Source organism: Fundulus heteroclitus, chromosome 15, assembly GCF_011125445.2.
Source record: "Fundulus heteroclitus isolate FHET01 chromosome 15, MU-UCD_Fhet_4.1, whole genome shotgun sequence".
Lineage (NCBI taxonomy): Eukaryota > Metazoa > Chordata > Actinopteri > Cyprinodontiformes > Fundulidae > Fundulus > Fundulus heteroclitus.
The window spans coordinates 3,605,346-3,618,562 of record NC_046375.1 but is presented as its reverse complement, the minus strand read 5'-3'; the positions used below and the strand labels follow the sequence as shown (position 1 = coordinate 3,618,562).

At 40.4% G+C, this 13,217-nt stretch overlaps 1 protein-coding gene across 1 annotated transcript in view; it reads left to right on the top strand.

Moving 5' to 3' along the window:
- The first annotated feature begins 237 nt into the window (after nt 1–237).
- map3k5 (mitogen-activated protein kinase kinase kinase 5) overlaps nt 238–13,217 on the top strand; it is a 108,418-nt gene continuing 95,438 nt past the window's right edge. The window contains exon 1 of the mRNA XM_012875805.3: nt 238–1,236. Within this exon, the coding sequence (XP_012731259.2) occupies nt 810–1,236 (427 nt within the window). The 5' untranslated portion in view covers nt 238–809. The remainder of the gene's footprint in view (nt 1,237–13,217) is intronic.

Sequence of the window (13,217 nt, the reverse complement as noted above, 5' to 3'; positions counted from 1 at the left end):
CGTCCAAGCTGGTGTTCTCTCTTACTGAAAAAGAAAAGGAACGCGGAACATTTGCAGATGAACTTCGGGCAACTTTTTCCTGTTTCGATTAGTCGAGCCGATGAACAGTGGGGTCCCTGTGGAGGGACTTTTCTCTGCTGATCCTGTCCTGAAGAACACAATGTTTAGTCTCCACCCCGCTTCTCCACTCCAAACTCTCCCAAACGTCCCTCCGCCCAGTCAGTGGGGCTGCACTGACTGATAAGAAGGCTTGAGGGTGTGCCTGCCTCTCCTCGCCTGCACGAGAAGTCCGCCTCACGCCGTCTGCGCGGCTCACTTTCTCATTTGAAAGAGGACGAGCTGCGCCGCGCCGCGCCGCACACAGACGTGCTGCGTACTTCCACTCAGTGTGACATTTGTAATTCCTGTGGGCGTTTCTGTTGCCGCACTGGCACAGGGCATTGTTGCTCAACTTTGAGAAGTAGGCTGCACACAGTGGGTGGATTTAGTTTTTTTCTCGAGCTGAGACGGAATGTGCGGATTCCGTCTCAGCCGCTCCTCTCGTGTTTTCCCAGCGGAACGTCGTCGTGACTCCGGTCCGTCTACGGCGGCTTTCAGCGTCACCCGCGGCGAGCATGCAGCATGACGTGGAGTTGCACTTGTGCCTCTAACAGGCTGTTTACCTGCGTGGAAACGGGGCAAGGTTGCATGTCGTGTCCGTGCAGAAGCTTCGTGTGAGCGGCGGCCGTGCGTAACGCCGGCTCTCCATGGAGGACCGCTGGACCGGCCGCTCTTTGCAGTCAACGCTCTAAGTTACGCTTGAAAACACGATGAATCAAGACCAAGAAGGGATTTCCTTCCCGGTGCCTTGCTTCGGCGCTGGTCCCGACAGAGAGGCTGTCAGCGGGGAACATTCCAGCAGCGGCGGCAGCGGCGGCGGAGGTGGCTGCGGAATTCCAGCAGCCGGGACTTTCTGGCATGACCCGCTGGCTGGAAGCAGCGCACTCAGCCCGACCTCCGGGGACGGTCCGGTGGAAGCCGGGTGCTTGCTGTCAGCCGGCAAGTCGAGCAAAAGCAGGCCGGTGACGGTGGCTTATGTGGTGAACGGCGAGGCGAGCCAGCAGAACCACGCCGAGAGCATGGCCCTGCAGTGCCTGAAGGACGCCTGCGACAGGGTGGGCAGCAAGCTGGACGCGGTGAACTTCAGCAAACTGGACTTTGGGGAGACCACAGTTCTGGACCGCTTCTACAACGCAGGTGAGTCGAGATTCTGCAGCCTGTCCCTTTAAAACTCCCCAAACTTCCTTCAGCAAGTAAGAGAAAGCCAGGAACTACTGAAACAAACTATAATAATAATAATAATAATAATATACATTTGCGTGATCATTTATAATAATACAATTGTACTGATATTGGTGCATATATTTTGTAAGTGGTAATTATGCAGGTCTAACTAAAAGCAGCATATTGATTTATTGGAATCAAAGTGCTTGTATTAGTTGCTTTTTGTCCACTATAAAGCTTTGTCAGACCGAAACTGAAACAATAAGCCAGGTACTGAAAAAGATGCACAGCAAATGATGTTCTGTGTATGTTTAGGTGAACAAATTGTCAGCTGCAACATCACATTTGAGGTGATATTGCAGCCAGTTGGAGCAGGAATGGGACCTCCTGAAATTTACTGAAATTAGATTTAATTCCAACCTGTTGAGTTAATGATGATGTGGTCTGTCCTTATGGTTTAAATTAATCAATATTTTAATGCTTTTAGCGATAAAGCCATTAAACATAGCTGAAATAATAACATATTAAATGTTTTCTACCAAGGTGGATTATAAACTATCCCCCCCCCCAAATAACAGCTATGATGGGCTGTTATTTGCAACAACCATCTTGCATGTGAAGCTTGTTGGTATGCTTGTTTTTTTGTTTTGTTTTTTGTTGTTTTTTTTAGCATTAGTGCTGTTGCTAAACCACGTAAAGCTGGATGCAAACTCAAAATCTCTCTCCAACACAACATTGTCAACCAAAAGTCTTATAGCAGGTCTCAACTTTTTCTAAATGAATATATTCTGTTCTAATACAACCCATGTAAACAAACTTATGCTAAGTAAGACCTGCCACAAAGAAAATCTGTTGATGTCAGAACTGAACAGTTGTTGAAACCTACATTGGAAAAACAAACTTGTCTGATTCAGATTCAAATAATTTTAATTGCCAGCATTTATTCCCCTCGCAGAATTCCTTTTTTATAGTGTAAAAACTCATTCCAGGTTCACGTGTTTTTTGTCCGCTTGCTGATTTTTATCATATTTGTGTCAGTCCTTCATTACAATGATTAAACTCTAATATCTGTGGACCTGTAAAGAGCGTTAATCCGCCCCCTGAAGTGTGATTAAACCACGATGGTGACAGGAATTCCTGGTGTTGATCTCAAGTGCTTTAATGAGCCAGAAGTCACATTTACGTCACCCCTGTTCTTAGAAACTGTTTTCGCGTTAGGAAAGATTTCACTGCGCTCCTGAAACCCAAACGCGGAGCTCTCTGCATGTCGGGGCTTGATGCTGCAACATAGATCTCATAGTTGCTTCCACGCTGAACTGAGTTAAGCTCAGAAAACAGAGATGCATCGATAAGATATTCTATATTTCGCCCCATAAGGATAGGGGTTACATTTCTTTCCCCTCTGTAACCCGTGATGTTGCATTGTACTGCCGTTCCAACTATCTGTGCTGGTCTTTTTCAAACAATGTTGCACCACAAACCCCTTTTTAAAGAGCAGCTTTTGAAGGTATCTTGTTAGAACAGAAAGAATGAGCTGTGGCCCGCATCTACAGGCAAACGCAACAGCCTGTTTACATTTCTGTGATTTTTCTCTTTCATGACCTGTTCTGCAGACACAATAAAGATAAAAAAAAGAAAGGATTACTCATTGTGGCTGCTTTTTAAACCTGCTGTTGGACTAGCAAAAAAAAAAAAAGAAAGAAATGTAAACACTTTCTATGTGCCAGAATAACTTGAATGGTATTTATATGGCATTTCTGGAATCAATAACCTAATATTAAACATTATCATACCCGCATAAAATGATTTGTTTTACCTTTTCTTAGGAAAAGACATAGCGGTTGTGCGATAGTATACTGTAGAAGGCTGGGCCACGGAGAGATCAGTTAAGCCATTTCTAAGAAATGCTGGAAGACTAACTGGAAATGTTGCATTTCTGTATGTTTCAGCCGCCCCCTGAAGTATGACAAAGACTTTATTTCAAAGTTGAGGGAAGACTTGGGGGAAGAAAATAACCTGATAAGCACATCATCTGTTTATCAGCCTAATAATTACGTTACATGTGGTAAAAGAAATAAGTAGGTGTTTGAACTGTAAAGTTTAGCATAGATAAAGTAAAGGATGGACAGTTCTTAACAGATCACCAGTGTGGAAAACAGAAAATAAACAGCAGGAGTGATTGGACAAGGAACACTAATTCATTGACCTGCTGAGTCTAACAATCCTAGTGTCTAATTTAGCGTGCAGAGCACCTAAGTGTGCCTGAATGCTCATCCGTGATCTGATATCATTGCATAACAGTATGAAAATTAGAGACAGCATAAGAAATTACATTTGTTTGGACACATCCTTCCTGTTTTTTTTTTTTTTTTTTGCAAAGCTTGGTTTCCTTATGTGCTTTAAACGTGGTTTACATGCAGACTCTTTTTTTTTTTTTTTTAAGGGTTTGATTTATACCTATCCACAATGGACATTAGGACTGTTGTTACCCTGTGATGGACAGGCAACATGTCCCTCCACCCTGCAGGTGTGGAAAATGAAAGAATAATTGCTAGTGTTTGTAAAACTGTTTGCATGAAAATGGATAAAGCAGATTATTCTTTAATAGGGCTGCACAATATTAAGAAACATAGTGATAGTGTTGCACTAATCCCACTTTTTGGCTAATTTATTGCTTTATTTTCAGTGTGGCTCCACCTCTGTCATTGCAAGCAGGGTTTGAATGCATGACGCCTGAAAAGTTATAGCCTACTTCTTCGCAGATCTTTCCAATTGCTATGTTGCACTCGTTGAAATTGCATTGAAGATTGTGATGCAGTGTGTTGCAAAGCTTTATCGAACAAGGCTGTGGATGTACAGTGGTCGTCTAAACCTTAAAAGCCACACAGGGAATAGTTTGACACAGTAGTCTGAAGAAGTCTTTAACATTTTTTGTAAAGTTAGTCCAATTTGAAGCTAAGCTCTTTTACTTTTAGTCCAAAAGCAACCAACATTTATTGCACCGAATCCTTAAGGTGACCCTGGCTTGTATGTGGCTCATGCTGGCTCACTTGTGCAGCGGTGCTTTTGCTGAGGTCTTCTGCTTTCTGGTCGATAGCATGAAATATGCTACCCTTTTTTTTTTTTCAAAGGCTGAATTTCAATTCAAAATCTTTAGACTTAGAGTTGTGTGTAACACTTTTAGAAAGTTAGGTAAAGTAATGTACGCCTTCCCGGTAAGAGAATACAGTGAAATCAGAGGACGTGCTTCTGCTGCACACAACAGGCCTGTTGCTTCTTGTAGTATTAGTTGTACCAACACAATAGGTTCCCTCTTCTGGAAACTACAGTAGGACATTCTCACAATAGAAAACAATGAGGGCAGGGGCATTTTCCCAGAAGAGCACCGCTGTGCTCAAACATACTTCTTCATCCTCTTTCTGCTGGTACGAGCGTGTACAGGAGATTACAGCGAAACAAAAAGAAGGTTTAAATGGCGAGCTCAGAGGCAGAGCAGAAGGAGTGTTTCTGGGAATGCCCTCCTCACATGATGCCGCGGCACAAAGAGCGCATTTGGCAGAAAGATGCCAGAGTCTTGTTGCCGAACCTTCAGCCTGGGACTCACAAAGAAAAGCAGAGAAGCAGAAGTTAGGCAACAATAAGTAGACCAATTACCTATAGCACCCAACAGATGAGGGTTGACTCTCTCAGTGCAGTCAGCATTCAGGATATTTTTGTCAGCTATAGATGGCTCAGTGTGTTTTTTTTTACATATAGAAATTACAATAAATAATAAACTTCAATTCAAGAAATTCTGTCTAACACCTATTTGAGGACTCGCTGTAGTTAGCAGCTAGTACCGAAAATACAATTAGCGGATTCCTCTCTCCTGTATTCAGCCAGTTTGAGTTTATCTGTTGTTCAGATATAAGCTTGTTGTGTCTGGTTTGGTGCTGCTGTCTGGTTATGAAAACATATTTCTTGCATAATCTGATACCTCACGCAACTTGTGACTTCGTTCTTTTTGAACATTTGGAAACAGTTTGGACCTCTTAGCGGTTCTCTAAGTTAAGAGTGTGGACGTTATAATACAGCAACTACTGTATAAGCCACAGGTTTGGTAGAATAAACTGCTAAAACATCCTGTTAGCCAGCCTTTGAATATGGGATAGTGTTTTATTAGAATTCAGTCCTTTTTCTGGCAAATCTGATGTAAATGCTTAAGGTATATATGTTTAAAAAATAAGTTGTTGTTGTTTTGAACTGTAAAGTTTAGCGTAGATAAATTAAAGGGTTCTTTTACAGAACAGCTCATTTATTTATTAAAAAAAATATATATTTTTTGTAGTTTTTAATTTTGGAATTTGCAAAATATTAAATAAATGTTTGAGTCTGGTGCAGCTCTATCACCAAAACTGATGGGCAGGTTTTAGTCTGATGTAGTGGCATCTTTTGGCCTCCTGTGTTGTCATGGACGGGTTATTTCAGTTTGGGTCCAGTGTTCTGTCAGTCTTTGCTGGAGCTTTAAACCAGCAGTGGGAATGTTTCACATCGTTAGGTCGCTAATATCCCTGAAACCGGCGTAGTCCCGTTTGCCATTAGTAGTGCGTTTCCTTTTATTTGCAGTTGTGAGTTTGTAAGGTGTGGTTGTGTTGGGAGCACCCGCAGTACCTTTATTTGTGTTACCTGTGACCTTTGGAAGTGCAGGTATTGATTTGCATGCTTGCTTGTGTATTTGCAGTGGACGGGTTGTCAAACTGACGGCGGTAGCTTAGTATGTTGGAGTTCCTTTTTTTTTTTTTTTTTTTTTGGTCTCATTAGGTTCTTGCTGTGTTTTTAATTAATCCCCCTGATGAATGAACCTGTGAAAGTGAAAAGCTGCTGAGACAGCAGAGCTGCAGGATTTAGGAAGTAATTACCATCAGTTTCACTGCTACCTGAAACAAATTTCTATTACAACTTGAAAACAACTTAAGAAATTATAACCGAGGTCATGATTTCTTTAAGTGGACAACCTCCTGACCTACAGCTTAGAAAACAGAAATATGTTGCTTCACTTCACCTCCATTGCTCTCCTCGTGCGAAGCAGCTGATTTTACTTTTTCCCAGAGATAGGCTGTACACACCCATATTGGATCACCCATTTTATCAGGTTTGAGACATAACTTTGGAATGCTTTGTAGTTTTTCACTTCTATTGATCATTGGAGGATCGACACGTTACAGGAATTGAAGGAAGTTGGAGAGTTCGCTCACTGTTTTTACCGCAACATAAACACAAGACACTATTCTTGGAATATTGTGCAGGCTGAGAGAAATGTATCTCACTGACATTGTCTGAGTCAGTTGCCAAATTCACACCCTCATTGCATACCTTTGTGTTGTCTATTACCATTCCTGCCTCTGTTTGTACATTTCAATGACTTGACAGTTGTGTATTAGTTTATTTTTCTTGGTGAGGTATTCAAATGAGTTATGGAGATAAATATTAAGACAAATGCTAAAATCCTTTTATATATTGTCAAAGAGCTGCTAAATTAAGTAGAAATTTTACATAGATTTTACATGGATTTAGGTATGACGTAAATTAGCGGTGTTATGAATAATTGTTTATAATGGTTACTAAACAAATTTAGCTAAAGAGTGCATTGGACCTGAATTACTTCATAGGTGTCAGTACAATCAATGCTGGTCCATCATCACAGTATTTCAAATACAGCTTTAAAATCACAACTATATCTTGTTAAAATTCTGATCACTAGTTGGCGATGGCGTGCATTCAACGGCATCTCTGGTGTGTATCGAATATGCATCAATAGGCACCTTGGTTACATTAAAGGAGCTATAAGTAATATTGACACCTTGTGGCTCAAATTAGTACAACAGCTTGCCAATCACAACAATCTAATTTACAATTTTTAAACAGTGTGTTGTTGCTGTTGTGAATTTTTACTTGCACAGGACTGGTATATGATGTTGTTTTCTATTTCTGGTCCGATTCTCTTACTGGCTTCCATGTTTGCAGGCTGCTGCTTTCACAAAATAAAATAGTAAATGCTGCGCTCTGTGTTGAGAACCCTGGGAACTCTCTCATATGATTGGCTCAGGTACCAGGAAGTAAACACGGTCTACACTGTGAACCGAAGTAGTTCTGCACCGTACCTCAAGGTTTGAAAGGAAAAAAACGTGACTAAGACATTGTTGATATAGAGGACCCATTGTTAGGGAATCTTAATTAAATCCCAGGGGACAAATGAGAATTATTTAGATTGATTTTTACAGTAAATATCTTACTTATAGCTCCTTTTAAGACCAGACAATGTTTGAAATTGTGTAGAGCTTTCTAACACATTTTAAATCACTCACTTTTACAGTTAATTGATTTGACAGCTCCTGTGTGGAGCTGTCAAATCTTATTTAATATGACAGATTATGATCCTCCTCCTGCTTTTGGACATCGATTGTTGGAGCTACATAACCACATTTCCCTTCTGTATGTTATAGCAGTTTATAGAAAACTTCTTGATTGTCAAAGCACACATGAAAAGTCCAAAAGGCAGGTATAAATTACTGTGCGGTTGATATTAAATGTCCCATGACAGCAAACTGTTTTTTTTTATATCCAAAAGGTATGGAAGATTCAAACTGCAAAAGTACAGTATATTAAAAGTACCCCATTTTCTCTGTACGACTCTGTGATGGTAAATTGGATCTGTATTGGTTTGAAAATAATCTCCCATTACAATAGAAATGGATTTGAAAAGGGTTCCTTCATGGAATAAATAAAGTCATGGATCATTTTAACACAGAGGCTCTGACAAAATCCAGAGTTATTACCAAAATTGTTCCCATTACCCATGTTATCATTGTTTTAAATTGGTAAATAACAAGTGGCATAAGTTAAAAAATGTAGGTAACCCAATAAAAAGGACATTTTGCAATAAACTGTCAAAATGCAATTGAGGGTGGGCTATATGGTATTGTTTAATGTCTACAAAGGGATGAAATGCCACGATAAGAATGAGCTATCCTGTGATAAAAGTAACATCTAATTAAGTCTGTCTGCACACCCCAGAAACAGGCGATATGATTGGTATTAAGTTTGTTACTGATTTTTGTTCTGCATTTGATTTGATGCAATTATTGTGTACTGTTCAGCAGTAAAGTGGCATTACTTCATGTAACTGGTGTGGTGAAGTTCACTATTTAATAGTAGGTTACTTTTATTCAGTGTTCATGCGACTTTGGCTAGATGCATTTTAGTTGTCCAATGTTTTAACCAAACATGTTAAAAGTCAAAAGACTCATCAGTTGGTAAAGTTGTGATTTGAGAAATATTACATGACTGTGGATTTGAATGAATATGCCCCATTTATTTGGCTTTAGATCAGAATGGGGCCGTTGCAATCGCAATCACTTGAATATTTGAAAGATCAGAATTTTACTTCTTATTCATCAAATGCATTAAAACTAAGGGCTATTTTCCTTACAGCACCATGTACTATTTCTATGCTATTTTCTGTTGGCTTCAAAAAAAGTAAAGTACTTCTTCAATCCAAGCACCTGCAGCGCACTTTCTTTCTCTTTTACATGTCATAGTCTTTTTAGAATAAACACATTTAATCGAGCGGTTAGGCCTTGAAAAAAAAATAAAAAATAAACACAAATCATACTGGCTGCAAAAACCTTATAGGTGCATCTTAAGCACTGTTCCCACAGCTGTCTGATAAAGTTGTAGCACAGAGGTCAGATCTAAATCTCCAGCATCGGTGAGCTCTCCTGTCAGCATTACTCCATGTCAGGAGACGGCTCTTGTTGCAGGAGTCTCTGCACTGAGCTTCCAGCCTGCAACTGTGCTGCTCTGAAATCCCCTCAGCTAGCCCTCTGCTGAGTTGTTTACCCTCCCTTCTGTTTGTTCGGTGGGCTTGGCTGCATTTCAGGAGTCGAGGAGCAAAGGGTCAGAGAGAATTGGCCCTGGAGACGCTCACCGGCATCTGGGGCAAACTGCATCCCCCTCAGCGGGACGGGCCGACTTTAGGCAGGAATGCACGTGCGTTTTACTCATGCTGATTCTCAGCAGGAAGGAAAAACCTTATAGGCGCGGAGGCCAAATCATAAACTGTCAACTGGTTCTGTGATGCAACTGCTTCTACAATATGTCTGTGATTAAATTCCTTCTGCCGTGTCATTAAGGTGCGCCTATAGACCAGCTGGAATAATTGTATGTGTTGGGGAAGCATTCCTCATATGTCTTCCGTTTTAAAGTCTCCTGAGGACAAGAAATTGACTCAAGTTGGTGGAGCGGTACATCAAAGCTCTCTCAGGACTTATCAGGCATCCTGCTTAGTGAGCGGCAGCAGAGGTGGGCTGTCGGTTTCTTTTTTTTTCTTTTTTTACAAACAGGTGGAGCGTGAACAAAAACAGACTCGTATCAAATGTAATACCTGGATAAGCTCCCCCAATTCTGAATACCCCCCAAGATCTGTAGGATTACTCTTTAAGAACGATGTAATTGTGATTTGACTTGGATATCACTGCTAGTGTGCATCTCTGAAGTGTGTTTTTGCTTTTTCTGCACAACTGTCATTGCTTTTGTGTTTTTTTTTTTCTAACCTGAAAGATGCTTAGCTGCACGCAGCAGGTTCACAGAGCAACACAAAGGTGTCCCATTGTAACAGTGTTCAGGTTCCAGCAGAGGTGTGTTGGCTCATTTGTCACACACACACACACACACACACACACACACACACACACACACACACACACACACACACAGTTTGTGTATCTTTTTTCTCACTATAGTTCCTGTGTTGAGATTCTGCTTAAACACCGCAAAGGTCACAGAGCGAGGTTGTGATAAAAAGGAAAAGGGTAAAAACTTCAGCGTATGTGTTAAACTGGTTGCAATAAAATATTTGTTATTTAATTCAATAACATTTTTGTAAGAAAGCTTTAAAAAGTACTATTTAAATGTATTTTTGTTTTAAATTGTCATAGAATCTGGAATATATAACAAAACTACTTCAACAATATGCTGTTTTGTATCTTAACAGCACAATTAAACGATATTTAGTATTGTCTATGTTTACTTTGGACGACTTGCCGATTTGCCACCAGGAATGCACCACATATCATTTCTAAATGGGAATGAGTTGTTGACTGGGGCCCACAATAGTCCTTTGTGTTAAATGCAAATGTGTGCTTTGTGCAGTGGGCCTAAAGCCTGATTTATGCTTCTGCTCTGATTAGTCTGTGTAATTTACACATTTGCAGTTTAGTCTTTTTTTTTTTTCTTTTCTTCACCCTCGGTTATTGTTTTTATTTGATCTGAAGAATCCCCACATGATGGAAATGGCCCAGAAGATCCTCAGTGGCAGCCATGATAATAGTCTGAATTCTTTGAATTCTTGGGAAGATAGAGAAGAGGCTTCAGCTCTTTCTCTCCCCTCCAGCGGTGAAAAAAACCTGCAGGGTCAGTCATTAAAAAAGCCAATTTACCTTTTCGTTCCAGTGTTACACAGTTTTACAACCATTTTATAATTTTATATGCTAAAAGATGAGAGCATATAATAGGGATGTCCAGATCTGAGCCCAAATGTCGGTTCTTGGTACCAATCAAGGTATGTTTTAATGATTGGGATTGAAGTTCCTGACTGAACTAACCTTCTGATCCCTGTTGTTGGTGTACTGCCTGTGATATTATATAAGCTGCACTCATAGTGAGCATAGTGCATTTTGGGAAAATCGGGGGAAAATCAGCTGCACTGTCAGCGTGTTGTCAGCACAAATTGTTTGCGAGAGAGGGACGAAATGTCAAGCGACCAACAGCAGGTGATCAACGCGGAAAAAAAATTGCCTTGTTGTTCGTGTTGGGTGAACGTACTTTTACAATGTCGTTCGATGAGGAAAAGACCGTATTGGCTGCTGCATCTTCTAGTCTGTTCCATGTGACCTGCTCTGCCCTCTGACTGCGGTCCGTATTGCAGGAAAAGCTGCACTTGAACTCTTAATTAGTCATTTTTAAGAGGTTCAAAGCAAAGTGTTACATCTATGAAGCAGGAGAACAACGTTGTCTCTAAGTTTTCTCCACACACAAATAACTCAAAACCCAGTGAAACATGCATCAAGCTGAATCATCAACTTATTAGCCTAGCACTTTATCAAAACCACTCAGCACGAAAACATAGTCAGCAGGAGCAAGACGTGGGTTTATTGAAAACTACCTGTATGTGTCCAGTCAGATATGCTTGTAGAAACAAAAGGTAAAGCTGTACACATTCTAGGTGACGCGTTTCAAGAACAACGTAGTCGCTTCCCTGGATTAACCTCCTGCTGGAGCAACATATTAAAGCTGTCCCGCAAAGTATCTGTAATGGTTGCATAATATATTGCGAACATGTTTGCATTGCAAAATTAATATCAGAAAGGACTGTAAAGGAGGATGTCATAATTGTTGGCTAATGTATTCTGAGTGTCACAAGTTCACAGTTGCCGTGATTATGTAAACTTCAGCCTGTTGGATGGATGACTGCACGCAGAGTCAGACACAAATTACATAGTCCAATGTGCTGAAGGTCACAGATAGCATTCAAAATGCATGAGAATCACAGGAGCGGGAGAAATGTATTTATTTATTTATTTAAGTGGAAGCAGATTTATTGCAGCTAATATCTCCATTTTAATAATAACAATGATTTATTATGCTTACAATGCACTTTAGGTTTTGTCATCTCAATGGATAAACGGCACTAAAAGCAACAGGGTTAAATAGTATGTTAAATACTGTAGATGTAGATTTTTTTTCTTTTTTTTAAATGATCGTTCCCAGTTAGTGTTCAAAGGTTTGTGGCGTCCTCAGATAGCTGGCAGAAGGTTCTGCAGACGAGGTGCTGCAGAGCTGAAGGTTCTGGCACCCTTAGTGGGCAGCTTAGTCTGGGGGAGATGGAGATGGTATGAGTTTGTAGAGCGGAGGGACCGTGTTGATGGCTGAGAAGTGAGGAGCTCTTTGAGATAGGATGGAGCATTGGCATGTATGCTTTGATGAATGAGCAGAGACAGCTTGTATTCAATCCGGAGTGATGCGGGGAGCCAATAGGCTGACTGAAGGATTGGGGTGACACGTTCATGTTTCCTTTGTCTCTTTAGGATCAGGGCTGCTCTTTTCTGTAAGTAACGACGTTTCTGAATGCATTTGATTTGTGTTCAGTAGAGAAGTGCGTCGCCGTAATCTATTCTTGAGGAGATGAGACCATGGACTAGTTATTATGCATCGGGCAAAGAGAGCAATGGTTGGAGTTTGTAGATGTTGTTGAGATGGTAAAATTAGGTTTTGCAGAAGTGTTTTAATGTGTTTCAAATGTAAGTTGAGGGTCGCATCTAACCGTGAGGTTCGTAACTGTAGAAGAAGTGAGGGTGTGGGTGCTCTGGCCAGAGAAAGTTATGGCGGAAATGGAGGATGACGGAATCTGATGAGAAGTACCGACTAGCATAGCTCCTGTTTTGGAGGCGTTTAGTTGGAGGAAAATTGACCTCATCCTTGCTTTTACCTCGTCAAGACAAGTTGTAAGAGGAGAATGAAGATAACAAATTGATTTGAATTTAATTTATTCAATTTAAAAAGCTGTTGTTTACATTTGCAGTTCAGTGAGAATATAATATTGTGACCTGCCTGCTTATAGTATCATTCTCACAAAGTCGCAGAATACCTTATTTCATAAAAACACATGAAAGTTGTGCATAAAAAACTTTTGATATGTGGTAGACTACCTTTTACGGCAGCAAATGTTAAAATTAAGCACTTAACTGGTGTTTTGCTGAGTTTTCTAGCAAAGGTAATATAGTAACATATTTAATGTTACTTAAATAAAAAGTAAATAAAAAAAAAAGCTAGGTGCAATAAGAATATACACTGCTTTTTTTTCAGAATGTAATGCAGAATTGTCACGTGACTTCTCTCCTAACAAGACATTAGGAGGT